Consider the following 27,011-nt stretch of genomic DNA (forward strand, 5'->3'; position numbering starts at 1 on the left):
AATACAAAAATTAGCCAGGTGTGGTGGCCACATGCATGTGGTCCCAGCTACTCTGGAGGCTGAGGTGGGAGGATCACCTGGGCCTGGGAGGCAGAGGTGGCAGTGAACCAAGATCACACCATCGCACTCCAACATGACAGTGAGACCCTGTCTCAAAAACAAACAAACAAACAAACAAACAAACAAACAAACGTGTTCTTAGCACAGCATTGAGAGGCCTCCAAGATCTGACCCAGCCCAGCCCTCCAGTATCATTGCTGGCAATGACCCATGGGCAGCACAGCCAGACCCATTGAACTTCCTGTGCCTCACCCTTGAGGTCTTTGCACATGATAATAACCATAGCCAATGCCTCTATGGAGCTTATAGTATGCTAGGTGCTGTCTTAAGTGTTTTTATGCAAACAAACTTGTCAAACGACCACATTCTGAACCCACACAGATTCCTCTGCCTGAAAGGTACACACCCCAGCTCCAGCAAGTAGAGCCCAGAAAATCCTCCTGGTTCTTTATTCTCCCACCCCAACAAAAATGTCACTTTCTCAGAACTCACCTCTCCCTCTGCTATGGTTTGAATGTGTCCCCCAAAGTTCACGTGTTGGAAACTTAATCCCTAATGCAACAGTGTAGAGAGGTGGGGCCTTGAAGAGGTGATCAGGCCATGAGAGCTCTGCCCTCACGAGTGGATCCACACCATTACTGCAGGAGTGGGCTCCAGATACAGGAATGCATTTGTCTCCCTCTCTCCCTCTTTTGCTCTTCCACCTTCTTCCCTGGAATGATGCAGCAAGAAGCCTGTGGCCAGATGTGACATGCCGTTTACTTCCCAGCCTCCAGAACACTTAGCTAAATTTCTGTTTTTTGTTTGTTTGTGATGGAGTCTTGCTGTGTCACCCAGGCTGGAGTGCAGTGGTGCAATCTTGGCTCACTACAACCTCTGCCTCTCAGGTTCAAGTGGTTCTCCTGCCTCAGCCTCCCGAGTAGCTGGGACTACACGTGTGTGCAACCATGCCCTGCTAATTTTGTATTTTTAGTAGAGAACGAGTTTTAACCATGTTGGCCAGGAGGGTCTTGAACTCCTGTCCTCAAGTGATCTGCCTGACTCGGCTTTCCAAAGTGCTGGGATTACAGGTGTGAGTCACCAGACTCAGCCCGATTTCTTTTCTTTATAAATTACCCAGTCTGTGGTATTCTGTTACAGCAGAACAAATAAATACGAATAAGACACCTCTCAGAATGTGGCTCCCAGAGCCCTCGTGTGGTGTCTTATGGTGTTTCTCTCTCACCAGACTGGGATTTCCTTGAGGACAGTTAGCACAGGGACAGAGTGGCCCAATGAAGGTTTGTCAAATGAATGAATGAGATTTAGGGGAGGAAGAGCAAGGAAAGGCCAGGCCAGGGACAAGACCAGAGCCTGGGTAAGCATCCAGTTTCCTCCTATCACCTACTCACGTGCTCTTGGATTGTTCCAGAAAGGCCAGAGAAGGAAGAGCACTAGATCTGGAGCCACAAGACATGGGTTGAGTCCCACCATTCCCAGTTCCTATCAGCTTTGTCCTGTGGAATGGGGCTAAGTCCTCTGTGCACCTCAGAGGGGTGGACCCTACATGATAGGATAATGCAGATTCCTAAGCTGCAGACATTTTTGGTCATTTGTCCTTTTATTTACTAATACATATTTTATTTTGTAGTAAATATTATAACCAATAATGAAAACCCAGCATCTCTTGCCATAAATAGTAACCACTGTTAAATTTAAGCAGCAAGAGGCAGCCAGGCGCGGTGGCTCACACCTGTAATCCCAGCACTTTGGGAGGCCAAGGTGGGTGGATCACGAGGTCAGGAGATCGAAACCATCCTGGCTAACATGGTGAAACCCCAGCTCTACTATAAATACAAAAAAAATTAGCCAGGCAGAGTGGCGGGTACCTGTAGTCCCAGTTACTCGGGAGGCTGAGGCAGGAGAATGGCGTGAACCCAGGAGGCAGAGCTTGTAATAAGCCGAGATCACACCACTGCACTCCAGCCTGGGTGACTGAGCAAGACTCCATTTCAAAAAAAAAAAAAAAAAAATGGCCAGGCGCAGTGGCTCACGCCTGTAATCCCAGCACTTTGGGAGGCCGAGGCGGGCGGATCACAAGGTCAGGAGATCGAGACCACGGTGAAACCCCATCTCTACTAAAAATACAAAAAATTAGCCGGGCGTGGTGGTGGGTGCCTGTAGTCCCAGCTACTCAGGAGGCTGAGGCAGGAGAATGGTGTGAACCCGGGAGGCGGAGCTTGCAGTGAGCCGAGATCGTGCCACTGTACTCCAGCTTGGGGGACAGAGCAAGACTCCGTCTCAAAAAAAAAAAAAAAAAAAAAAAAAAGAAGCAAGAGGCCATTAGCCCGAGGCTGTCTCTGTACTTTGAGTGATGATCTGAAGCCGAACTTAGTATGTGAAGAAATCAAATCCCAATTTAGAAGCATATGTTTGTAACAAATAGCAGGCTGAGCTCCCCAAACCTCTGCTGGCCCTGCCAGCTGCCCAATTCATGACTTGTTCTTTACTCAAGTAAACTCTGTTAAATTTAATTTGTCTAAAGTTTTTCCTTTTAACACCTTACAAATACATAAAGCAACAATAAAACACAGTTAGTCAGTTGTAGCTAGATCTTGTTTTCTGTCTGCCTCTGAACCCGAGGCTGTTCTCTGTCCATCCAAGAGAGGCTAGCAACTGTCAGAAGTCAGAGACTTCTCAGCTCCAAACCACAGCTTGGGAACCGGTGCTGGAAAAGCATGGCAAAGGCCCAACCTCCCTGCCCTGTGCTTTCCGGCCTGCAACTCCCACATTCACTCCTGCCTGCCGCACCTCTGGGCCACTGTCTTTCGGAAGCCATGGGGGAAATGGGCTGGGGGCCTTCTGTGAGCTGCAGAGACACTTGTCACTCAACGGGCATTACTGAAGCACCTCTGTCAGGGCTCCAGGCAGTTCTGGGGAAAGGCAGGCCCTGGTAGCCACCCACTCTCCCTTCACATCCTCACTTCCTGGCAGACCCCAGAGTCCTTGTGTGCGGTTGGGTGTTCCCTCCAGCTGGCCACATCTGCACAGCACCCGGAGGCTGGGTGAGCCTCTGATGTCTTCCTCCTGCTGGAGGCCGATGGTCACATCTGGCCACCAGCCCAGGGGGTTACACAATCTGACAAGGGCCAGATGTTGCTCTTCATCCCTTCCACTGCACTGGTGACTCCTGGCTCCTGGCTCCAGATCTTCATGCAACAGACCCCCCCTTTAGTTCTGTGATGCAAAGAGGTGGATCTCAGGAGCTGCAAACCTGGGTTCCACCCTCCGGACTGTGGCTTCGCTGTGTGACCTGCACAACTCCCTCCCCCTCTCTGAGCCTCCATTTCATTTTCCTGATTGATTAATCAGTCAACACTGCTGGGGGCTCTGTGCTAGCTGGGCCTGGAGGTCCTATGAGGATGAAATAAAATGACATAGTCCTTCTAAACTTTGTGGAGCTCCTGCCCCTGCTAATATTTGAGATAATTTTAGGTGGCACTCAGATGAATGGCTAGGAGTATGTGCACTTGTTGTTAACAGTTAAGCATTTATTTTAATGTGTACTAAAAAATTTAATGAGCACATCAAACCATCTTAGTTTTACATTTATGACAGTGATATAACTTCCTTTTACAATTATCTAGGTAAACAAGTGAGTCAATTTAAGGAAAAATATTAATTAAATAATACAGGTGCTATATAGATATGACAAAAAAATGACATGGATCTTAGGAGATCTGAAGCTTGGCAAATGCTTAGACACCAGCACACAGTGAGCTCTGGGTGCTGTGAGAGCAGAGCTCTGTGCCTGCCCCAGCCACCTCTGCCCCTCACAGCAGGGGACCCCGACCCTAACATACTGACACCCTCTTTCTACAATGGCCCTGTGCTATCCCAAAATGAACTGAATACATAATATGCCCTATTTTCAGATGTACTTCAAGAAAATTAATGTGATGCCCTAATGGTAATTTAAAAGAGAAAGAAAAGGAAAGGAGTTTTATGATATACATTTCGATATGTAAATACTCATAAACAATGAAATTTTCAGATACTTAAACCTGCCTGTGATGGATACATTTAAATTTAAGAGGGGCCAGGTAACATTCAATTGAATGTTGTTGATAATCTTTCCCTATATTTGGCATTTTAAAATATCCAGATTAATAGAGGGATTGATAAATAGACAGACACCTATGCAGACTCACAGGAGTACAAGCATAAGGACTGCCAGTGTTTTTTGTTTTTTGGGTTTTTTTTGTTTGTTTGTTTCTTGAGATGGAGTTTCAATCTTGTTGCCCAGGCTGGAGTGCAATGGCGCGATCTCAGCTCACCACAACCTCTGCCTCCCGGGTTCAAGCGATTCTCCTGCCTGAGCCTCCCCAGTAGCTGGGACTACAGGCCAGGCATTCCCTGCCAGCAGCTTCAGCACCATGAGTGTTGTCACTGTCTTTGATGTGCCTCTGAAATGATGAGCAACTCTTGGAAAATGCCAAACAAAACAAAGTGTGACCTTCCCTCAACTCACACAGCATCAGATTCTTGGAAAACCCTTTGTATATTAAAACCTTGTGGAAAACCCTGTGTTTATACATAAGACAGAGGTGGGCTCCAGCCTCAGATCATCATGGCAAAAGTGAGGCTTGCGCAGCACAAATGTGTCCAGCAGGACACATGGAGCTCATGTGGGGTTTGGGGTGATGCTTGGTTGTACAGGATCTGCCCAGAGGCTTGTTTCCCTGGCAGGGCCCCTCACCTGTCAGGAGCACCACCCTTCCAGTCATTGAGGCAAACCCTCCTCCCTACGAATTTCCAGAAAGTCCCTGGGGAGATACTGCTCCCAAGGAGATGCCCTGTTCCAGACCCCTCCCAGCTCTCAGGCTTAGATCCCACTGGCCACGGCAGCCTCACCCTGGGACTATGAGGTGCCCACCCCTGTGGATTTGGACTTGGAGGCTGCTGGGTCAGCACACTGGACCATGCCCAGCCTTCAGAAGGGTGGTGTCCAGGGTTCCCATCTGCAAGCGCCCAGCCAGCCTGTAACCTTCCTGGCCCCCTCCCCTGGAGCCTCTGGGCTCACACAGCCTTTTAAGAGGGGTATCTGGCCTGTGTCTGTTTAATCCTGGGCCAGCCACTCCAATAAGCGTGCCTTACCAAGTCTTTCACCTCTTTGAGACTCAACTTCCCCATCATTTTATTATTTATTTATTGAGAGAGGGTCTTACTCTGTTGCCCAGGCTGGAATGCAGTGGCGTGATCTTGGCTCACTGCAGCCTCAACCTCCTAGGTTCAAGTGATCCTCCCACCTCAGCCTCCTCAGTAGCTGGGACCACAGGTGCACGCCACCACGCTCAGCCAGTTTTTGTATTTTTTATAGAGATGGAGTCTCACTATGTTGCCCAGGTTGATCTTGAACTCCTGGGCTCAAGTGATTCACCCATCTTGGCCTCCCAAAATGCTGGGATTATAGGCATGAGCCACTGTGTCCAGCCTTCCCAGTCTTTTAAATGGGAATAAGTCACCCAAGCTCATAGGGTGCAAGTCAGGGCTAAATTAGGCATGTATGTGTCTGGCACACAGTAAACACTTGACAAATATTAACTCCCATCCTCTGTTTACAGCTTCTTGCTTGTTCATCTTTCCTTTTCCATTTCTCATTTTACCCCCTAAAACCTCAAATAAATGCATAAATTTCTGCAGTGGTATCCCAGTGTTTTAATCTGGCCTGCATCGTCCAATGTGGTAACCACAGTCACAGGTGGCTATTTAAATTTAATCAGGCTGGTCGTGGTGGCTCGCGCCTGTAATCTCAGCACTTTGAGAGCCTGAGGTGGGTGGATCACCTGAGGTCAGGAGTTTGAGACCAGCCTGGCCAACATGATGAAAACCTGTCCCTACTAAAATACAAAAATTAGCCGGGCGTGGTGGTGGGTGCCTATAGTCCCAGCTACTCGGAAGGCTGAGGCAGGAGAATCACTGGGAGGCAGAGGTTGCAGTGAGCTGAGATCACACTATTGCACTCCAGCCTAGGCAACAAGAGTGAAACTCAGTCTCAAAAAAAAAAAAAAAAAAAAAAAAGTAAATTTAATCAAAGTTAAATAAAACTAAGAATTCAGTTCCTCAGTTGCACTAGCTACATCAGGTGCTCAGTAGCCACCCGTGGCTCACAGCTACCAGCACAGCCAGAAAGCATTTTCATCATCTCATAAAATCCAGTTGGACAGTGCTGATCTGCAACTTATATTAAAAGTTAAATCATTTACAGTCATTTTTCCCAGAACTGTAGTTCTCACTTGTTTGTACTACAATTATATGAATCTAGAATGTGACTGTTTATATAAACACAAAATATATACAAGTGAGTGTCCTTCTGCAGTCCCACATCCTCAGAGGAATTATTGGACTGATGAGCAAACCACTAAGACAAACACCGATAAGTGGGCTGACTGGGCTTCTAAATCCCACGTGAGTGAAGGTAGCCAGCCCTCGCTAAACCTAAACTTACCCAGGACAAACTTAAAGCTGGGTCCCTGTCTTCATCACCCAAAAGGGTAGACTCCAGGTGGACTGAAGACCTAAAAGATACGATTAAAACAAAAGAATGTCCAGCAGAATACCCTTGTGACCTAGGAAAGGAGGACCACTCAAGAATTCAAAGGCAAAAATCATAAAGCCAAAAGAATTTGGTGAATTTGATTACATCAAAGAACACATTGGGGCCGGTGGGCATCACTTGGTCAAATCATGTATGTGTCTCCACAAGACCCAGCAACCCCTCTCCTGGGACAGTTCTCACAGCAGGCTGCTGCACGGTGGCGTGGGGGAGGACAGGCACTTGGTGTCATCTGGAGTGGTGGCCAGTTGGAGGCAGCCTAGTGTCCACCCCTGGGAGTAGACGGAGGAGTTTGCAGAGGGGAGAAGCAGCGGGCAGATGCACCCACAGAACAACATTTGGGTTGGGTGGGAACTCCAACACCGAGTGGGGAGTCAGAGGCACGGCTAGACATGTGCCACAAGGCCGCCGATTGGGTGCAAACAGACCCCGAAAGACTCGCTTTGCAAGAACACATCCCAACAAGAATATACACAGAAATCACCGGGGAGGGACTGCCTGAAGGGCAGGAAGGCGTGTGGGACCAAGAGGCGAGAGAGTCCATTCCTGCCCCTGCCCAGTCCCCTGCTCAGGATACATGAGGAATCCCAAGGTTGGAATTGCTGGCCACCGATGACCAGCACATTGTGATTTGACTCAGGGCTGGCATACTTATGCTGTAAAGGGCCAGAGAGAAAATACTTCAGGCTTTGAAGCCCATGAGGTTGTTGTCAGAGCTACTCCACTCTGCACAGGAGCAGTTCCACAGAATATACAAACAAGCGGACATGGCTGTGTTCCAATAAACCTTTATTCATCGACATTAAAATTTGAATTTTATGAAATTTTCATATGTCATGAAATATCCCTCTTTTAGTTTTTTCCCAACCATTTAAAAATGTAAAAACTATTCTTAGTTTGTGGATTGTATAAAAATAGGGGTGGAGCTGGACTGGCCCACAGGCTGTAGTTGCTAATCCCGGATTTAACTGATGACTTCTGCTCCCCGTGGAGACAATTTAGTCCAAGGCAAACATGTTTAGTGAGCTGGAGAACTGAGGGCTCATCTTTACTCCCAAGGTCAGCCAGTACCTCTGGATTTGCTAAGAGAACTAACCCTATTAGGTTAGGGAATAAATGAAACCAAGCATCTGGCTGTGGATAAAAAGACTACCCTGAGGGGGATGGGGACCCTCTTGTATGGCCAGGACTGCATACCATATGGTAGTCAGGAGGGAGGGCTGTTATTTTCTTGCTTCGATGACCAGCATTGATTTCTGTTGTTTGCAACCATAACTCCCTGGCTGGTACCTTGAGAAACTCATTTCACCTCTCTGAGGTTAACTTTTTTTCCAACGAAATGTCTGCCTCATGGGGGTAGGCACTATGGTGACCACCGGGGTGGGCAGAATGTCTAGGAATGGGCCCCCAAGTTCCACACCCTAATTCCCAAAGCCTGTGAGTGAAGTGAGCCTATCACTCGGAGATGGCATGACGTTCTATGGCACAGCTGGCCAGAAGACAGGGGATTATCCCTGTCTAATCACACAAGTCCCTTGAAATGCAGACAGCTTTCTGGGCTGATGTAGAAGAGGCCGTGAGAGAGATGTGAAGTGCGAGAAGGACATGGAGCAGGTTGTTGCTGGCTGGAAGATGAAAGCAATGTGGGTGAAGGAATGCAGAGAGCAACCCCAGCTCATAGCCAGCAAGGAAAGGGGGCCTTGGTCCCATAGCCAAAAGGAGCTGGATTCTGCCCACACTGGAATGAGCTTTCCCAGGGGTTCCAGACCCAGCCAAGGGTGCCTTGCTTTTGGCCTTGTGCGAGCTTATGCAGAGAAGCCAGCCACACCCGCCTGGACTTCCGGCCTACGGAATTATGAGGTCACAGGTGGGTGTTGTTTCAAGTAACTAAGAGTGTGGTGATCAGCTATGGTTGTGATAGAAACCAAATTCAGCCATCCAAACAACCACACCCCATCTGCTGTCAGCTCAACCCTGACTGTGGCCTTGTGCTCCCAGAGAGACTTGACCGGCCTAAGCCAATCATGAAGCCTCCTTCACGTGGCCAGAGGTTGGTTTAGGAGCAGGCATGTGATGCAGTTCTGGCCAAAGGGAGGTGAGGGGAAGTCTGCCAGGAGGACCTGCGGATATGGCAGTGATGCCTGAGGCCATGGCAGCTCTCTTGTAACCATGAGGGGCCCTTGCTGACAGGCCAAAATGACAAGCTGAGGAAGACAGAGTGGAAGATGAATCAGGTCCTTGAAAACTTTACTGAACTGCCAACGAACTGCTCTCCCCTGGACTTCTCACATGAGATAATAAATGTCCTTGTGGTTTAAGCCATTCTGAGTTGGGTTTTATGTTCTTGCAACATAAAGCATCATCACTGATAAACCACTCACAGCACTGCTTAGGAGTGCAATAAGGTTGTACAGATAAAGTCCTTAGTGCAGTGCCTCCTGCCTCAGCCCCTGTACGAGTCAGGGTTTGACCAGAGAAGTGGGGCCAGTGTGCGGAATCCATCTACAGCCATGCCTGCAGCTGTAGCTCTGTCTCAAGGGCTTTATCACAAGCAGGTGGCCTGTGTGATCATGGGGGCTGGCTAAGCGAGTCTGGAATCCACAGAAGGGAAGCTGGCAGGCAGGTGGAGCTCACAGGCACTGCTCATGGGCTTCCCCAGAGGCTCTAGACACGGGCACACCTGTGAGCTCTGCAGCTTCCTGAGACTTGCTGAGTCGCTGAGCGGCTCAGAGCATAAGAAGCAGAGAGAAAAAGACACCAGTGACATTTCTCATCTACTCCAGAATAAACTGAGCCCCGGGGGTGTAATGAGCTTTTGATGCATCCCCCTGGCTTTGATGTGATGCCTTGACCTCTCCCTTGGTTCCCCAGAACCCAGCCAGGCTACTGTGGGCCATCAGGCCACAGCCACGCTGCAGCACCTACCCTGGGAGGTCCTGGAGGTTCGCACACAGTGGCTTCCTTTGCTGCATGGCGTTTCCTGAGCTAAGCAGCCTCACAGGAAACCGAGAGCAGCATGTGAAAACAAGAGAACAACAGGAGGAAGAACAGCTTGAGGGGTGGGGGGCAGGGGGCGGCAGAGGAAGTGCGGAAAATAGATCACAAGGGGTGCAGGGACAGTCTTCAGGGGTCCTCTGTGCCTCCTCTCTGGTCCCTACCTGAACTCGGGAACCCCCCAACTTTACTGAGCAGGGGATGGCTGTGGGACCGGTGCGACAGGAGTGTGCGAGCAGACACAGACACTCAGCTCTTGGGGCCTCGTGCAGGGTGTCAGGCTGGGCTGGTGACCTCTAAGGCCCTGCCAGCCCAAGCTGCTGACTTAGTTCTGTAATTCACCGAAGGATGAATTATTGAGCCAGCCACTGTCCTTAGCAATGGCATGAAAAGGTCAGGGGCGGTGAAAGACAACAGGGAGAGACTGTAGATGGAGATGGGGCCTCCCTAAAGAGTTGGGGTCTGGCAAGACCTGAAGGGTGAATGTGGATTGGTCAGGAGTAGGCTTGTGGATGGTGGAGGGAGCCTTATGCCCAAAGGGCCTGAGGAGGGGAGACTTGGAGGGTCAGTGTGGCTGCAGCAGATGATGGGAAAGGGCCTGGTCACTCGGGGTCAAGACGGTCACCAGAGGAGGTCATGGGAGAATTGTGAGTAGGGAGGCCTGAGGTGGGATCTGGGTGTTGAAAAGATTAACCTGGCACTGTGTGGTCAGTGGTTCTGAGCCAGCTGGGACACCAGTCAGGAGGCCAGGACAGCTGTCCAGGGGTGGTGCTGGGCTAGGCTGGGTGGTGGGTGCAGCTGGAGAGTAGCGGGCAGGTCTGAGCCACGTGGAACTGAGACTTAGCAGGACTCGGTGTGCACAGCTGAGGAGGGCTCTTCACCTGCTCCTCCTCCTCACTGGCCCCTCCGCATCCAGTCTGGTTCCAACTTGCTCCTCCCCGTGCAGGCAGAGCAGACAAGCCAAGCTTGTGCCCAGCCCTGTGGTTTTTTGCTATGGGGGTCGCCTCTGCCCTGGATCACACAAGTCACTGGCCCCACCTTGCCACTCAGGCCTCAATTCCAAGGCCACACCTCAGAGAAGTCTCCTGTGATAGGCTGGTTGTGTCCCCCCAGTTCATATATATATATATATATATATATTTTTTTTTTTTTTTTTTTTTTTTTTTTTTTGAGACGGAGTCTCGCTGTGTCCCCCAGGCTGGAGTGCAGTGGCGCGATCTCGGCTCACTGCAAGCTCCGCCTCCCGGGTTCACGCCATTCTCCTGCCTCAGCCTCCTGAGTAGCTGGGACTACAGGCACCCACTACTGCGCCCGGCTAATTTTTTGTATTTTTAGTAGAGACGGGGTTTCACCGTGGTCTCAATCTCCTGACCTTGTGATCCACCCGCCTCGGCCTCCCAAAGTGCTAGGATTACAGGCGTGAGCCACCACGCCCGGCCCCTAATTCATATGTTGCTGTCCAGACCCCCAGTGTTCCTCACAATGTGATCTTATTTGGTGATGGGACATTTAATGAGGTAATCAAGTTAAAATGAGGTCTTTAGGGTGAGCCCTAATCCAGTCTGACTGGTGTCCTTCTAAGAAGAGGAGATTAGGACAGAAACACGCACAGAGGGAAGACCACGTGAGGATACAGGGAGAAAGAGGCCCTGTCTGCTAGCCCAAGAGAGAGGCCGCATGAGAAGCCAACGCTGCTGACGCCGCACTCTGGTCAGCCTCCAGAGCTGTGGGAGACAAATGCCTGTTGTTGAAGCCCCCGGTCCGTGGGGCTTGTCACAGCAGCCTGAGCTGACTCACACACTCCCCGACCCTCCCTTTGTCCACCTGCTTAGTTACTGGTGGTCGACAGCATCCCGCACTGAGAGTGGGCCCACGAGGGCAGGGTCTCTGCCTCTTCCCAGCTGCCTCCCTCATGCCCAGGACAGCATGGGCCCTCTCCGGCCACTTGACAGAATTTGGTTGAATAATGAAAAGTCAGTGGTTATTTCTGACAGAAAATCATGAAGAGGCAAAATGAAGAGTCTGAAGACTCTGTCTGCCCCTTCCTGGGTCTCTGCCTGGGTGGCTCCAGGCTTCTCCAGTCACCTCAGTCGTCTCCGGAAACACCCCCACCCCCAACTCAGAGCAGATTCTGACAGTCCCTCTGGCCCCTGCCTAGTCACAAAGAAGCCACCGCCCTTCCTCGGCCAGGTCCTCTGCCTGGCTGAGGGGGACTGGGTGCCATCATTGCCTACAAGTAGCTGCCCGTCCAGCCCCCTGACTACTGTTCTTTGGAGAATCGACTCCTCCATTTCTCCTGGCCAATGTGTCGGGCAGGGCCAAGGGTGAGAATGTTTTAGCCAGGCCTAGCTAATCGGAGTGGCAGTGATTGGTCCAGAGTAGTCACATGACCCTAGGTTGGCCAATCAGCATGCTCCATTTCCCTGGTATCAGTGACTGGTTCCAGGAGGGGCGTGGCCTATGTTGGAACTACTGGGAAAGAGAAAGTGTTTCTGTTGGGGGTGATTGGGAGGATAGGAGCTAATCCTGATGATGATGGTAGCTGTCTTGCTACCTTATGGGAAGAATGTCTGAGATCAGAGCCAACTAGGAAAAAGACAAGATAAAGGATAGAAAGTAAGAGATTCCAGGTATCATAACTTGAGCTCCCGAATCTAGCCATGCCTGAAGCTACATACGCTTAAGATTTTTAGTTGATAAATAAGTGCCGTTCCTACTTTTCTTTTGGCATAAGGCAGTGAGAGTGGTTTTAGTCATTAGCAACTAAAAAATCCAATATAATATAGAACCCTCTCCATCCAAAGGAGGCATATTTTTATTTTTTGTCATTTTTTTTCTACACAAGACCACTTTGACCGTCTATATCCCAGGTTGTACCGTCAAAACAATCTGGCGATCATGATGCCCACCCCCTTGTGTCCTCCAGAGCTCACCCGGCTTGGGTCTGCAGAACCATATATACTACCCCTGACTTAGGCCAGGCCATGTGAAAGTCCTGACACTGGCACCTCCGGAGCTACAGGACAAGCCAGGCCTCCACCCAGGAACTGGCCTTTTCTTCCAATGTCTCCTTGTGGGTAAACAGATATCCTTATGTGAGGAGAGATTTTCTCTTTGGATGAGACCACCTTAAATGAGGAAAACTACCCATGCACCAGGCCCTTTGACTTTCTGGAAAACTACTACACTACATAAAAAATGCCCAACGCGGCCGGGCGCGGTGGCTCAAGCCTGTAATCCCAGCACTTTGGGAGGATGAGACGGCCGGATCACGAGGTCAGGAGATCAAGACCATCCTGGCTAACACGGCGAAACCCCGTCTCTACTAAAAAATACAAAAAACTAGCTGGGCGAGGTGGCGGGCGCCTGTAGTCCCAGCTACTTGGGAGGCTGAGGCAGGAGAATGGCATAAACCCGGGAGGCGGAGCTTGCAGTGAGCTGAGATCCCGCCACTGCACTCCAGGCTGGGCAACAGAGTGCGATTCCCTCTCAAAAAAAAAAAAAAAAAAAATGCCCAACGCCTGGCTTGGAGGCCCAGTGTCCACTCTTCCACCTTCTCTTTGCCTGGTGCTGAGCTGTAGCCTTTACGTTTCTTGAATTTTCACTTCTAAGGAGAAATTCATGAGGTGAACATTTGCTGTTTCTGTCTAACCTGCATCCTTTTCTGTCTCCTAGTAACAGCACCAACCTTCCTTTTGGGAGTTGTCCCACCTCTATGGCCACCCAACTCTTGGCCCACTTCAGGGTTGAGTGTGTGCCCTGGTCCAGGCCAACAGGACTATCCTAGTAGCCTGGTCCTGGTCTCGGCCTAGAGGCGGTGCTGTGACCCAGGTTGGGCCAATCCACGTTCTTTCCTAGGACTTTATCTACAGGTGCTGGGAAGCAGAATGTTGGGTCACAGAATTTGAAAAGTTATGAATCTGGGGTCCCTGCAGCCATGTTCCCAGCTATGTGGAGCAGGAGTGAGTAGAACCAGGCAGGGACAAGCAGAGATCCAGGTGGATAGAGAGTGCTGGAGGCACGGGGGCCGAAAGCCCATCCGAGGAGTGTGCAGCAAACACAGGCACACCCCACAGGTGGGAATGCATCCCACAGGCCAGGGCCAGCTGACAATGACATTTAAGGAGGGCTTATTATGTGCCAGGCATCATTTTAAACGCTTTCTATTATCTCATTGGATTCTTACCCTGTGAGGTAGGTACTAAAATTAACCTATTCTCCAGATGAGAAAACTGAGGCACAAGCAAGTTGAGTTGTAGCTTCCCCAGAAGCATCAAGACACCAAAGAAAATGTGCAACATACATAGGTTAGCAGATGAGGCAGGTCATGGCCAAGGGTGACTGGTCTGGCACTTCAGCCCACCCCATGTTCTTTGTGGCTGCCTCAGGCCTGAAAAGGCTGAAGCTTATTTCCAACCCACCTGTGGGAAGTAGCAGAAAGAGCCACAAACTCGTGGACTGAATCCAGCCTGGCTGTGCCCCTGATTTACTGGGTGAGCCTGGGCAGATTACCATCCCTCTCTAGGCTCCTTCCTTCTCTGAAGGATGCATTCATTGTACATATTAGCTTGTGCAGTCAAGGCCCCTCTCTCTGGGAGGGGTGCAAAGCCTCAGGCTCAGGAGAGGGTGTATCTCTAAGCTGTGAGACCAAAGTGTGGGCCCAGGCTCTGTCCTCCCAGAAGTACAGCTAGGGGAATGCATTTGAATGAGGGCAGGTTTCTCTGGGGACACCACTGATTGGCCACCTCGACAGATAGCCCACGGCTCCTCCTCCTCTGCCTCCTTGCTCTCCAAGGCCTGCCCCTTTGTGATCCTGCCCTGGACAGGCCTTGCTTTTTTGGATAGACAAGAATGAGTGTCCCCACTTCATTCTTTCTTTCTTTCTTTTTTTTTTGTTTTTTGAGATGGAGTCTTGCTGTGTCACCCAGGCTGGAGTACAGTGGCATAATCTTGGCTCACTACAACCTCCACCTTCTGGGTTCAAGCAGTTCTCCCGCCTCAGCTTCCCGAGTAGCTGGGATTATAGGTGCGTGCAAGGAGGCCTGGCTAATTTTTGTATTTTTAGTAGAGACGGGGTTTCACCATGTTGGCCAGGCTGGTCTTGAACTCCTGACCTCAGATGATCTGCCTCCCAAAGTGCTGGGATTACAGGTGTGAGCCACTGTGCCCAGCCCAATAAGTTCCAATATTTATTAAGCCTTTCATTATTCTGGGTACTTTCAACACATCAGCACGTTGAATCTTCAAATACTCCATGATGTGGGTATTATAATCATTACTATTCTCATCTCATTTTACAGATGAGCTGAGGCTCACAGAGGTGAGAACGGCTTGCCGCAGGCCACACTCCCAGAGCTCTACCACCATGCTGCCTCCCCCGCCACACTCGACGTTTATGCCAAGACAGAATCCTATACCCACTTTACGGCCGAGGAAACTGAGACTCACAGAAGTGAAGGGAACAGCTCTAGCTCCTACCACACATGTGGAGGAGCCGGGAATCAAAGCCAGATTGGTCTGGGCCTTCTGAGCCTGGGCCCCCACCCACTGAGCCCCCTGTGCATCCTGAGGGCCTGGGGCATGCAGTGGGTACCCGAGTGGGTCTGCCTCTTTGTGAGCCTGAGTATTGTTCCTGGAGGAGGAAAGGCCTCTTTTCTCACCAAGGCCACCCACACACCCACCTCCAAGGACGACGGAATCCGAGGCCTCCCAGCTCCAGATGGTGCCCCATGCCCCCTCTGCTCGCCCCCACCCATCCACCTCCCTCCCGCCCCGGACCCGCTGACTTTGGCCCACCCAGGTCAGGCCAGGCAGCCGCAATGGGGCAGAAGAAAGGAGGCAGCCCTCAGATGGCCTCACCTTTGTGTCCCCTCCATGGTGACCAGCCAATTGACCCCCCTCCTCCCTCCCCCACCCCCTTTCTTCCATCCCAGCCTTTTCATCCTCCCCCGACAACAAAGCCAGAGGCCAGGCCGCCAGGCCTCTCCTTGTTCCAGCTGAGCTAAGCTGGCTCTCTGCCTTTTCTGTCTTTTTGAGAGCCAGCCCCTGCCCGGTGGTGCTGGCCCTAGGCTGCCTGCCCTGCCCAGGTGTCCTGAAGGCCCTATCAGGGCCTTCAGAGCAGGGTCAGGGGCCAGACCAGGCAACTGGCTGAGACATGGGCGGTTTCAAAAGGACAAGATGTCACAAATCCGCCAGATACCATCTACTGAGGACTCAAGGGGGACCCCTCAAGGCAAGACAAGGCCACTGGACCACTTAGGGGTCTCCTTGTGCTGAAGTCCCAGACGTTATGCCCTTTCTTCCACTTTTGAGGACAGCATCCACTCCCATGCCCGCTGGCCCATTCGTGTGTCCACACACATCTTACTATGTGACAAGGCTGGACTGGGTGCTAGGCCACAGAAGTGCCAAGCCCTTATGCTCCCTCTGGAGGGCTCCCAGCTATGGACAGAACCTGGGGATAACAATCTTCTTCTGTCCACCCTCCCCAGTGAGCCCTAAAATCACCTGAATGGGCACAGGTTGGTGAGGGCATAGAGTCCCCCTGAAACCACCCCTAAAGCACCCAGCAGTCAGGAAAAGCTGACCTCCAGACAAGCCTGCTCCCGTGTCTAACCAGGTTTCCTCCCAGGACCTTTAGAGTTCAGAGTCTTGAGCTGCCACAGGTGGGCTATTCTACGCAGACAAGAAAAGGATTGGTCTGCAGGCTCCAGAGAGGGGCAAGGGGGTGTGTTCCTTGAATGTGTCTGGGATACAGTGTCCCTTGTTTCTCCTGGGAGGATCTCATTTCCAGAGTCCAATGGGCCTTGCTCTCACTCCAGTGGTGGGTATGTGACTAAGGTTTGGCCAGTCAGAGCATCAAATTGTCCTGGCCCCTGTGATGAATTCAGGATGAACATGTTTCCAAGTTGGCTGAATGAGGCCCATATCCAGGACTTCAGTGGGATGGTTCAGATAACAGATGGCCTTTCTACCGGACTGAGCTTTGGGGATGTTAGCCTGGCACCCCAAGGGCTACTGGGGGAGAGAACTTGCCAGAGAGTAAAGCAGAGCTTCAGCATATCCTCGTAATACTACGTGAGTACCTGAATTCAGCCATGTCTGAAGCTGGACATGCCTACACTTTTCAGTTCTAAGAACTAACTTCTTTTTCACCTAGGTCAGTTTGCATTAGGCTTTCTGGCACTCACCCAGGAGACCTGGATGATAGAAAGGAAGAAAAGAAAGAGAAAACAGAGGAGAGAAGAAAGGTGGAAAGTGGTTTCGGTGGAGAGTGCCACTGAAACACCTTGGTTGGGCAGGGATTGAATGACATTTTATGAATGGTGATGTCAGATTTTCCATATGAAGCTGTTTGCATTACTGCAACAGAATCCCCCCCTCCAATAATCAGTAATGTCTACTATGCATAAAAATTTGTGTGGGGATGGACTATTTTGTGGGATTTGAAGGATAAGGAGCTGAGTTTCTCACCTCAGACGAGGTCGTGTTTGAACAGAGACCAGCTGTGGGGAAGCAGGATCAGAGGCTGATGTGGCTGTGAGGAGACCACAAGCCTTTTGGGAGGGCTGCATGCCTCAGCAGGCAGGGGCTGGGCCAGGGAGTGCCTGAGTCTTCCCCAGCTCTAGGAGGCCTGAAGATGCCTTTTGACACCTGGGGGGCTTCTATTTCACCTGCAATTCCTACAACTCTGAAAGCAGCAGCAGCAGCTCCTTCGTGGCCCCTCAGCACATGGCACACCTGTGCCCTGACATGTCTACTGCCATTTCTGTGTCCCCAAGGATTCTGGCATGGGGATTGGTCCACAGAAGTTGCTTAGAAAATACTGTTGAATGAATTAAATAAATATCTCCAATTGCTTACATATTTACTGTCCATCCTCTTAGGCTGCTGGTCAAGATGGTGGATTGAGGTGCTATGGGAAGCCCCTCTTCCATCTACGAATATGCTGAAATGCTGCATAAAATAGAACTATTTAAAAGGGTATAGAGCCAAAGTCAAAATCAAGAAGAGGAGATCTCCAGCTTGTGTGGAAAGCAGGAGATGGAGCTGAAATGCCCATGGAGGGATTAGGGACAGGAGACCTTGCATAGTGAGTTACAGAAGGAGACTCCCTGCATGAGGCCAGGGGCCAGCAAGGGCTGTCTTATCCATAAACAAAGATGAAAAATATTCCACCTATTGGCCTTGGGGTTTTGTTCCCAGGTATGGGACTCAATCTCTCACTACCTGTGTAGCTAGGCAACTCCAAGCTAAGAATCACAATTAAAAACTGGTCTAGAATCAGGGCCTAGTGGAGGCAAATGGAGAACTGCTCTGAAGGGAACTCTACAACCGGTTCTATGTGTGACTCTCAAGGATCATGGCCCTGCCAAAGATGGGCTCACAGCCCAAAATGACAGTGCCTGCCAAGAATGCCTCATCATGACAAAGACAGCAGGTGTAAAACATCTCAGGAAGCTCAGGTATTACAGCAATCCAAAAGAGACTGTAAAATTAATATGGTTGAATGCTACAGAGATAAAGGATTAGACAGAACCCACAACACAAGGACTGATAAGGATGAAAAAAAAAGTACAGGTCTGAAAAAGAACTCAATAGAAGCCCTAACATGAACAATAGAGTCATCGAGATCCCATTTTAGGAAAGTGGCAGAGTTTGACTCAAAGTTAGGAAACTCAACACAGTCTGAATTCAGCTGAGTTCAGGTATGTGACTTTAGTAAACCCACTCCCAACTCCAAGGGTCTATTTCCTCATTTGAAACATATGACATAATACCAACCTCAGAGGGAAGATGAGAAGATCGGAGTGAGTCGGTCTCTGTGAAAGTGCTTTGAACACTGGGAGATGCTGGAAAAGTGTGAGTTGGGTCATTTATTCTAACCAAATGGCTTCAAGCTGTCATTCTCAGGGGGAGTTCAGTCATTGCTCTGTTTTCCCCCCCAAAGACACATCTGCAGAGCACCTGGAGACATTCCAGAGTGATGTCACTTAAGAGAGTGTGATGGGGCTCTGCTGTTTGGGGCATGGGGCCCTTTCCTCCCTGTAATTCCTCTAGACTGCAGCCCCCTAGGCCAGCTGCAGAGGAGGGGGTTGATTCAGCGCAATAGTCAGGGACATCTGAGTTTCTGGCACTTGAAAAGCAAAAGCAGGCTGGGTGTGCTGGCTCACGCCTGTAATCCCAGCACTTTGGGGGGCCGAGGTGGGCGAATCACAAGGTCAGCAGTTCAAGACCAGCCTGGTCAACATGGTGAAACCCCGTTTCTATTAAAAATACAAAAATTAGCCAGAGGCAAAAGAATGGCTTGAACCTGGGAGGCGGAGGTTGCAATGAGCTGAGATTGTGCCACTGCACTCCAGCCTGGGTGACAGGCGAGACTCCATCTCAAAAAAGAAAGGAAGGGAAGGGAGGGGAAGGGAGGGGAGGGGAGGGGAGGGGAGGGAAGGGGAGGGAAGGGGAAGGAAGGGGAAGGGAGGGGAGGGGAGGGGAGGGGAGGGAAGGGAAGGGAAGGGAAGGGAAGGGAAGGGAAGGGAAGGGAAGGGAAGGGAAAGGAAAAGAAAGAAAGAGAAAAGCAAAAGTAGAGGTGAATTGTACCCTCCCCAGCCAGTAAAATGTCTGGCCGATGTTTCCGGGGTAGGAGAATCCAGGGGGACTTGTGCATATTACCAAACCCAACTCGAGCTTGTGGCCTGGGGCCATCAGGCTGGGCTGTGAGTCCTGCCCTTGCCACTAAGTTGCTGTGCCACACTGGACAGCTGCTTCCTCCCTGGTCTTGGTTTTCTCGTCTGTGAAATGCTGACAATAACACTTTTCTTTTAGACTAGTTCAGAGGCCCCATGAGCTCACATGAAAAAGTGCCTCGTACGCAGCTGATGCTCAATAAATGCCCATGGCTATTCTGTCTCCTCTCCTTTCCCTTCTTCTCAGAGTGAGAGCTTTGGGGCAGGTCAGTCCATAAACCAGCAAACTCTGACCATAGAAAATGGGCAGAGGTGGTCAACCTCCTGGGCAAGGTAGGGTTGAAAGCATATTTCTAGAGGGGCAGAGAAATGAGTGACACAGTCATCTGCCTAATCACTGTGTGCCCTTCACATAGTGTTACTCGCTCTCTGGTCCTCAATCTCCTCATCACTAGGTGTTTCCTTCAAAGCCTCTGCAATAGCTGCTCCTCCTTCTTCCTTACTAACAGAATCCACTTTTGGCTGGGCGCAGTGGCTCACGCCTATAATCCCAGCACTTTGGGAGGCCGAGGCGGGTAGATCACCTGAGGTCAGGAGTTTGAGACCAGCCTGGCCAACATGGTGAAACCCCGTCTCTACTAAAAATACAAAAATTACCCAGGCGTGGTTGCATACGTCTGTAATCCCAGCTATGGGGAGGCTGAGGCAGGAGAATCTTTTGAACCTGGGAGGCAGAGATTGCAGTGAGCCAAGATTGCGCCATTGCGAAAAAGCCTGGGTGACAGAGCAAGACTCTGTCTCAAAAAACAAACGAACAAAAAATAGAACCCCAGTTTTGTTTGAGACTGACTAACAGGACCAGTCCTTCCAGGTTTCTTCTTATGCCCAATCAGCAGATAGAAGGTCTGGAGGCACAGCAGCCATCGTGTAACTGTGAATCAAAGCACACAGGCAGTGGGGGAAAAGTGCTTTGACTTTTCTGCTTTGTGGCTGTGTGGCCTTGGGTATGTTATTTACTTCTCAGTGCCTCATTTCTCACAATGTGTAAACTGGGGATAAAATGCCTACCTTGAACAATCTTATGGGGACTAAATGGTGCATTGGCTATGAATCCACTTTTTCTGTTGTAAAGGGCTATGCCAATGTTTGTAGTCACTTGTAGCATTCTGCTATAGAGGACTAGTTGTGACTTTAGAAATAAACAAAGAAGAGCCCCTTTATTTCTCCTCTTGGATAAAGTTCCAAGGCTGGATGTGGGCCTCAAGCCAACCAGCCCTGCTCTTTAGCCATCAGCTATGCAAACAGGAAGTGGCTCTCCAAACACTGCACGCTGCAGGAGGCTGGCCCAGAGTCTGCCTCTTTGGAGGCCTCCTTCTAGCCCCATGCCTTCCCATCTCCCAGTTGTGAGCTCCTCAGATGTCCAGTAGGTTCAAGGCCATCCCTTCTGCCTGCCCCACCCCCAGCCTGGGCCAGACCACCTTCCTCTCAGGACCAGGATGGCAGGAGCCCCTCACTGGGCTCCGCACTATCTTCTGCTCTCCCTGTCTGCCCATCTCTTTGTCACACTGTAGCCAGGGTAACTTTTTATTGAAATGTAAATCTGCTTCTGTCACCTCCTTGCTTAAAACTTTCCCATGGTTTCATGTTCTTTCTCTTAAGGGAAAAACTGAAGTCCTTGCTGCCACCTTCCAGGCCCTAAATGGGCCTACCTCCAGCTCTACCCCTCCAGCCACTTGGGCTTCCTTTTAGTTTTTGAATGGTGCTAAGGCCCCTTCTGCCCTAGGGCTTTGCCCGTACTGTTCCCATTTTCTAGAATGTTCTCTCTTCTCCTCTTTCCATCTGGCCCAGTAACATCCTACCCTCAAGTGTCACTTCTTTGGGGGCAGGCTGATTAGTGTCCTCCACATCCTGCCTGCTGCCACACATCTGTTCCTGTGAAGGTCTTATCTGCTCACAGGTGGCTGCTCAGGGCAGGGAATTCAGTCTGTCCTAGTCACATGGTCACATCCCTGATACCTGGGATGGCCCCTGGCACAGAGAAAATGCTCAGCAAATGTGTAGTCAGGCCAGCCGGCAGGCAGGGGTGCCTTGTGATTTGAAAGGGAGAGAGGCTCTGTCTACCAGGCATCTACCATGTGCCAGGCAGGAGCCCATGGCCTCTTCACAGCCACTCCCGCAGGCAGGGACCCCAATCTGTATTCTACCCAAGAGGAAGCAGGGTCTTTGAGGGGTGGTGACTTGCCCACACTCACACATCTGCCAAAAGTCCTGCCAAGATTTGAATCTGGGTCCCAAGTCCAGCTTCCTGCCCTGGTGGAGCTAGCACAGGCAGTCATTATACACCTGTTTCCTCATCTACAGAGTGGAAACACAGCAGTACTCACCTCACAGGGCAGCTGTGAGGCTTAAATGAGTTAAGCCACATAAAGTACTTAGCTCAAGGCCTGGCACACAGCAAGTGCTTAGTAACTGTAAGCTATTATCATTATGATCGAATCCAGGAACAAATAAGAATAAGCACATTCAACTGCAATCTATGATAAACAAATAGAGGGTGTTTGTGGGTGAACAGGAGGATGGATGGACGGCTGGCTGGGTGGGTGGGTGGGGGGAAGGATGGATGATGGATGCGTGGGTGGGTGGGGGGATGGATGGATGATGGATGGGTGGGGGGATGGGTGGGTGGGTGAGTGGATGGATGGATGAATAGATGGATGATGGGTAGGTGGATAGATGGTGGGTCGATGAGTGGATGGGTGGATGGATGAATGGGTGAGTGGATGGACGAGTGAGTGGATGGATAGGTGGGTGGGGTGGGTGAGTGGATGGACAAATGAATGGATGGATGGATGGATGGGTGAGTGGGGTGGGTGAGTGGATGGACAGATGGATGGATGAATGGATGGGTGGGCAGATGGATGCAGAGCAAGCAATGGAATAGACTTATGACTTAAGAAATGGAGAACTGACAAAGGAATGAAAGAACACGTGAATAAATGCATGGAGAAACTGGGGAACACGAGAGCGTGTGGGAGGGGGTTTGCACACCCGAAGTCTGGGAAAATGGGAGCCGAATTGGGGCACTTGGGCCCAGGGCCCGCGCCCCTGCTCACCTGTAGCGTTGCAGCTCCGCTTCCAGCCGCCGCACCCAGCGCTGCAAGCCGGGCACCTGTCGCGCCAGCGCCTCCAGCTCTCGTACGCGGTGCAGGCTGCGCAGCACCACCTGCCGGGCCTCCTCCGCGCGCCGCCGCACCTCGGCCTGGCCACGGCGCAGCCGCCCAGCGCGGGCCTCCGCCGCAGCCAGCGCGCCTTGTGCCTGCCGCAGTTCCCGCACCGCAGCCTCCGGTCCGCCGCGCTCCATCTCGTGGGTGCTCGCCTGGCTCTTCCAGAGCCCGACCTGCGGGGACAGGGCAGCAGGGGCAGGGGGTAAGTGCCCCAGCCACATGCACCAGACGAACGCCCGCCACGACGGCGGTCCCCATTCCTCCGCACCCAGAAGCGCGTGAGCACGTTTATGGCGCCGCCTGCTTCCAGGTGCCAGCCCCTTAGGTCCCGTGCGTCTGAGATCCTTTAACCCTCGCCACATCCCTAGGGAGGCGGGAGCTCTAATGATTCCTCCTCGCCCGCCCCCGCAACCCTCCAGCGTTTTTTTACTGATGAAGGAAACTGAAACACGACGCCAGTATTCTGTTCCCTCTGTGGTACCAATGATTCTTCAACCTCGCACCTCGTCTCGGTCTACTCCTGTGTTGGCGGCGTTCAGCCTGCCGGGTGGCAGTTCCTCATCTCCTAGACTCCCCCCAGTGGCACTTGCAGCCCTCCCCGTGCCTGCTCACTAGAGGCTCCTTGAGGGCGGTTTCTGTCTGTCTTTACTGGTGTGTTCCCAGAGCCTAAAACAAACCTGGCACATAGTAGGTGCTCAATAAATACCCGAGCATGAGCGATGCCGGAAGACCTTTCAGGCGCATCCCATGGCTCCCCGTACATTACTTGGGATTCCACATCAGAGGAGTACTTTCCCGCCTCCACCCTGGCTTCCATGCACACCAACACTGAAAACCACACCTTGCCACTTTCCTGCACTCTGCAGTGTCCTGAGCTAAAGCGGGGTCATATAACGTCATTTTCTTCCTGGCCTGTTGTCGCCTGGGGTAGGGGCTGTTCCTTTCCTCCTCTGACCCCTGCGGCCCAGCACTGCCCTTCGCGCACAGTTGGCACAGTGCTTAAGTGTTTGTCGACGGCTCCCAGATGCTAAGGCTGGGTCCTCATCTCACCCCATGGTTTCTTCTCAATAGCCCAGAGCGGGTCTGGTTCCCACAGGCATTTGGTGGCCCATGAGTGCCTGATCCATAGTGTGAGCCACCCTGTCTATTTCTCACTTGTCTGTTTCTCCCGCAGGGAGCCCCGTAAGTCGTTGCTGATTGACAGAAGGAGCTGTCAGTCTACTCCAGGAGGCAGGGAGATCCTTAAAGGTGAGCTCAGGGCCTTCTTCACACTTCTGTCTCCTAAACCTCCCAGAAGCCTGGCAGGAAGGAGAGAGAAAGATGCTTGTTGAAAGGGAATGTGTGAGACTACCCAGACAAGTGCAATTCCTGGGTTAGAAGGGGCAAGACGCGATGATGCGGGGGTGGAGCAGAAAAGTGGGGTATGGTTGTCTGAATGTGACTGGGGTTTTCAGGAGTGGAACAGATGGTAAGAATAGGGTTGGGGACTGGAGTGGAATGGGGAGGAACAGGGACAGGATGCAAGTGGGCTGAGGCGGGGTGGGATGGTGTAGGGCTGCCCTCTGTCTACCCTTCCTCTGCCTCTGTCCCGTCGCGCTCCGCAGCCAGCCAGCTTTTAGTTCGAGCCCTCTCCCAGGCGTTACCGCCCTCCCTCCGCGGCCAGCGCGCACCTGCAGTGCTAGGCAGCGTGCATCACTGCTCTGCAGCGCAGCGCGCAGGTCCTCCACCAACTCGCGCAAGCTGCTATTCTCCTCCTCCAGCCGCGCAACGCGCTCGCAGTCAGGACCGCTGTCAGGGCCAGGCGCGCAAGGCGGGCGGCGGCGGCGGCGCGGACGGCGCAGGCGGATCTGCGTCTCGATGTGCTCGCTGAGAGCGCCGCGGGGCAGCCGGGGCCCCGCACGGGTGCCGAAGTAGCCGCAGAGGCGCGCGTGGAACTGGCGGAAGGTGAGCTCCGGCGGCTCGGCGCGCAGCGCCAGGCGCGCCTCTTCGTCGGTATCTGAGTCCCCGTCCGTGGCCAACTCAGCGGCCGCGTCCCCGGTGGTCACAGCTCTGGAGTTCGCGTCTCCGGCTGCCTCCCCGGCCGCGGTGGCCCCCTCCGCGCGCAGCCCCAGCACAGCGCAGAGGGCGCGGAAGTCGGCGCGGGGCAGGCGGCCGGCGCCGCGGCAGTCCAGGTGGTGGAAGACCTCCTGCAGGTACTGGTCCAGGCCGGTGGCCAGCACCACGATCTCGTTCTCCACGCCGCGGTCCAGCCCATAGTGGTGCGCCAGGGCGCTCAGCAGCCACTGCGTGCGCCGCGCAGGTCGCCGGTACGGGTCACCTCCCGCGCTCTCCATGCCGGCCTCCGCGCCCGCGCTGTCCGGCTCCATCGCTGCGCCGCGCGCCTCGCTCCTCCGGTCCCTCCTCCGGTCCCTTCGCCCCGCCACTTCCAGGGGCGGCCCTAGAGTTTCTTGAAAGGAGGGGCTTAGCGGTCGCGATCTGGTTGGAGCGGCGCCGGGGACCGTGTCCAGCAGCTGCGCTGGCCTCACAGGGCGTCTGGTTTACCCCAGTTGCTTTGGAGGGGTCTGGGGTAGGAGGTCCAGGAGCCCCCCGGGACCCCTGCAGCGCCACCAGTGCCGGGTCGGCGTCCGAGTTTGGCTTCTCCGCGTGACTCCCGCGCTCTCCTCTCCTCACTCCCGGGGCGTTCCTGGCGTCTGCGCTTTTCCTCCCCCTCCCGGCCGTCCACTCTCAACTCCCTCCTCCCTTCGCCCCGCCCGCCTGGCGCGGAGAGTTCGCCCCGAGACTTGGGCGAGGGGTTGGCGCGGGATCCGAAGCCCAGGAGGGCCTTGGGGGTGGCGGCCTCGTCCGGTTGCTGGGTATGTGCCCCCACACCCAAGCGTCACTCTTCCCCCTCTTCCCGGAAGGCCTTTCGAGGGTTGCCTGGCAAGCCTGCTCTCGCCGCCCTGTAGCTGTGGGTGCGGAAAAGTCTCCCCTCCGCTTAAATTCAGCTACCAGGTTTCCGAGCACTTCTTGTGCCACCACAGACCTTGCAAAAAGCCCCAAGTAGTAACTGGGAAAGAGAGGGAAACAGGCTTGGAGAGGCAAGGGGTCTAGGTTAGGGGCACCCCGCTGGTCAGAAGCTGATCTGTGCTAACTGCTCTGTCCAGATCCCTGTTGGGGGTGGGGATAGGATTCTCGGGAAAGTGGTGTCTCCCGCCCCTGCCACCTTTGTGCCTGAGGGTGCTGACTTGGCAATGGGATCCGAGTTCCATCTCTGAGCTGGGGTTAGGTTAACAGGTTGATGATTGGCTGATGTTTTAGAACACATTTCTGGAAGATGAAGAAAAACCTGCTTCTCTGGTGAGTACTGGACTGTGTTCGCTTTCTTTTTCACGAGAGGCGTGCAGTGATATTGTGATATTGTTCACCTGTTACCTGCACCGGGAACGGTTATCCAGCCACGGTATCCAGCCACGTTGGAGCAAGAGGCAGACTCTTCAGCTGTTCCTAGCTATAACAGAGACAGAATCTTGCCTTGTGGATAACTCTGTGAGTTTAAATGTAAAATCTTGCCGTTTGAAAAGCGATAGCATTCTGTCTCCTCTGCCACAGTATCCCAGAATCAGCACTTTGTCCATTTGGCAAATTCGTACTTGTTCTTGAAGGCTTTGCCCAGAGTACATCTCTGCTGGGAAGGAATTAAAGGCTTCTCCCCAAGCATTTTGGACATACTGTTTTAGGTTTGTTTTTAATTATAAAAGTAATGGCAATTTGACAAAGTTTTTACATCACATACACTTCTTGGCTTCTACCTTAGAAAGCCACTGTGCACAGGATGTTCACTGCATCATTGTTTATTAGAGTGAGAAACTGGAGAACACACGGTGTCCATCAGATCAGCTAGGACTCAGCAAACGAGGATGAGCAGACACAGCAAGGCACAAGCTGATTATGCACAACACTGATGCTTGCATAACAAGAACAAAAACATAAAAAACAATACTATTTTCTGCTGAGACATGTGTATGTGAGTGCACAGAAGAAGAGGGAGGGATTCATAAGTGGATTCAGTGGTTTTCTCTGCAGATGGGAAACACTGCAGTATTTACCTTTTGAGAAGATGTTCTCATGTGTTTCTTTTTCTTGGCCGCGTGCGGTGGCTCACGCCTGTAATCCCAGCACTTTGGGAGGCCGAAGCGGGTGGACTGCCTGAGGTCAAGTGTTCAAGACCAGCCTGGCCAACATAGTGAAACCCCTTCTCTACTAAAAATACAAAAAATTAGCTGGGCATGGTGGCAGGCGCCTGTAATCCCAGCTACTTGGGAGGCTGAGGCAGGAGAATCATTTGAACCCGGGAGGCGGAGGTTGCAGTTAACTGAGATCCTGTCATTGCACTCCAGCCTGGGTGACAAAGCGAGACTCCGTCTCAAAACAACAACAACAAAAAAAAGAACCTGATTTTATTTCATGTCAGTGCTG

The 27,011-nt window shown here is 52.0% G+C and overlaps 3 protein-coding genes across 13 annotated transcripts in view; 1 reads left to right on the forward strand and 2 right to left on the reverse strand.

Moving 5' to 3' along the window:
• The window catches only part of EFCC1 (EF-hand and coiled-coil domain containing 1), a 45,769-nt gene extending 20,519 nt beyond the window's left edge, over nt 1–25,250 (reverse strand). For both annotated transcript variants that reach the window (XM_050781690.1, XM_050781689.1), the window contains exons 1-2: nt 24,227–25,250; nt 22,446–22,729 (exon numbers count right to left, since the gene is read on the reverse strand). In XM_050781690.1, coding sequence (XP_050637647.1) covers nt 22,446–22,729; nt 24,227–24,922 — 980 coding nt within the window. In that variant the 5' untranslated portion in view covers nt 24,923–25,250. The remainder of the gene's footprint in view (nt 1–22,445; nt 22,730–24,226) is intronic.
• Nucleotides 1–27,011, reverse strand: part of COPG1 (COPI coat complex subunit gamma 1) — a 583,372-nt gene that overhangs the window by 274,118 nt on the left and 282,243 nt on the right. The gene's annotated exons all lie outside the window — the stretch shown is intronic.
• CFAP92 (cilia and flagella associated protein 92 (putative)) overlaps nt 24,427–27,011 on the forward strand; it is an 83,072-nt gene continuing 80,487 nt past the window's right edge. For 3 of the 10 annotated variants that reach the window (XM_050781607.1, XM_050781610.1, XM_050781608.1), the window contains exon 1: nt 25,426–25,892. The gene's annotated coding sequence lies outside the window, so the exon portion shown is untranslated. The other 7 variants (XM_050781600.1, XM_050781609.1, XM_050781597.1 and 4 more) reach the window with 5 other exon arrangements.

Source organism: Macaca thibetana, chromosome 2, assembly GCF_024542745.1.
Source record: "Macaca thibetana thibetana isolate TM-01 chromosome 2, ASM2454274v1, whole genome shotgun sequence".
In the NCBI taxonomy this organism is placed as follows: Eukaryota; Metazoa; Chordata; class Mammalia; order Primates; family Cercopithecidae; genus Macaca; species Macaca thibetana.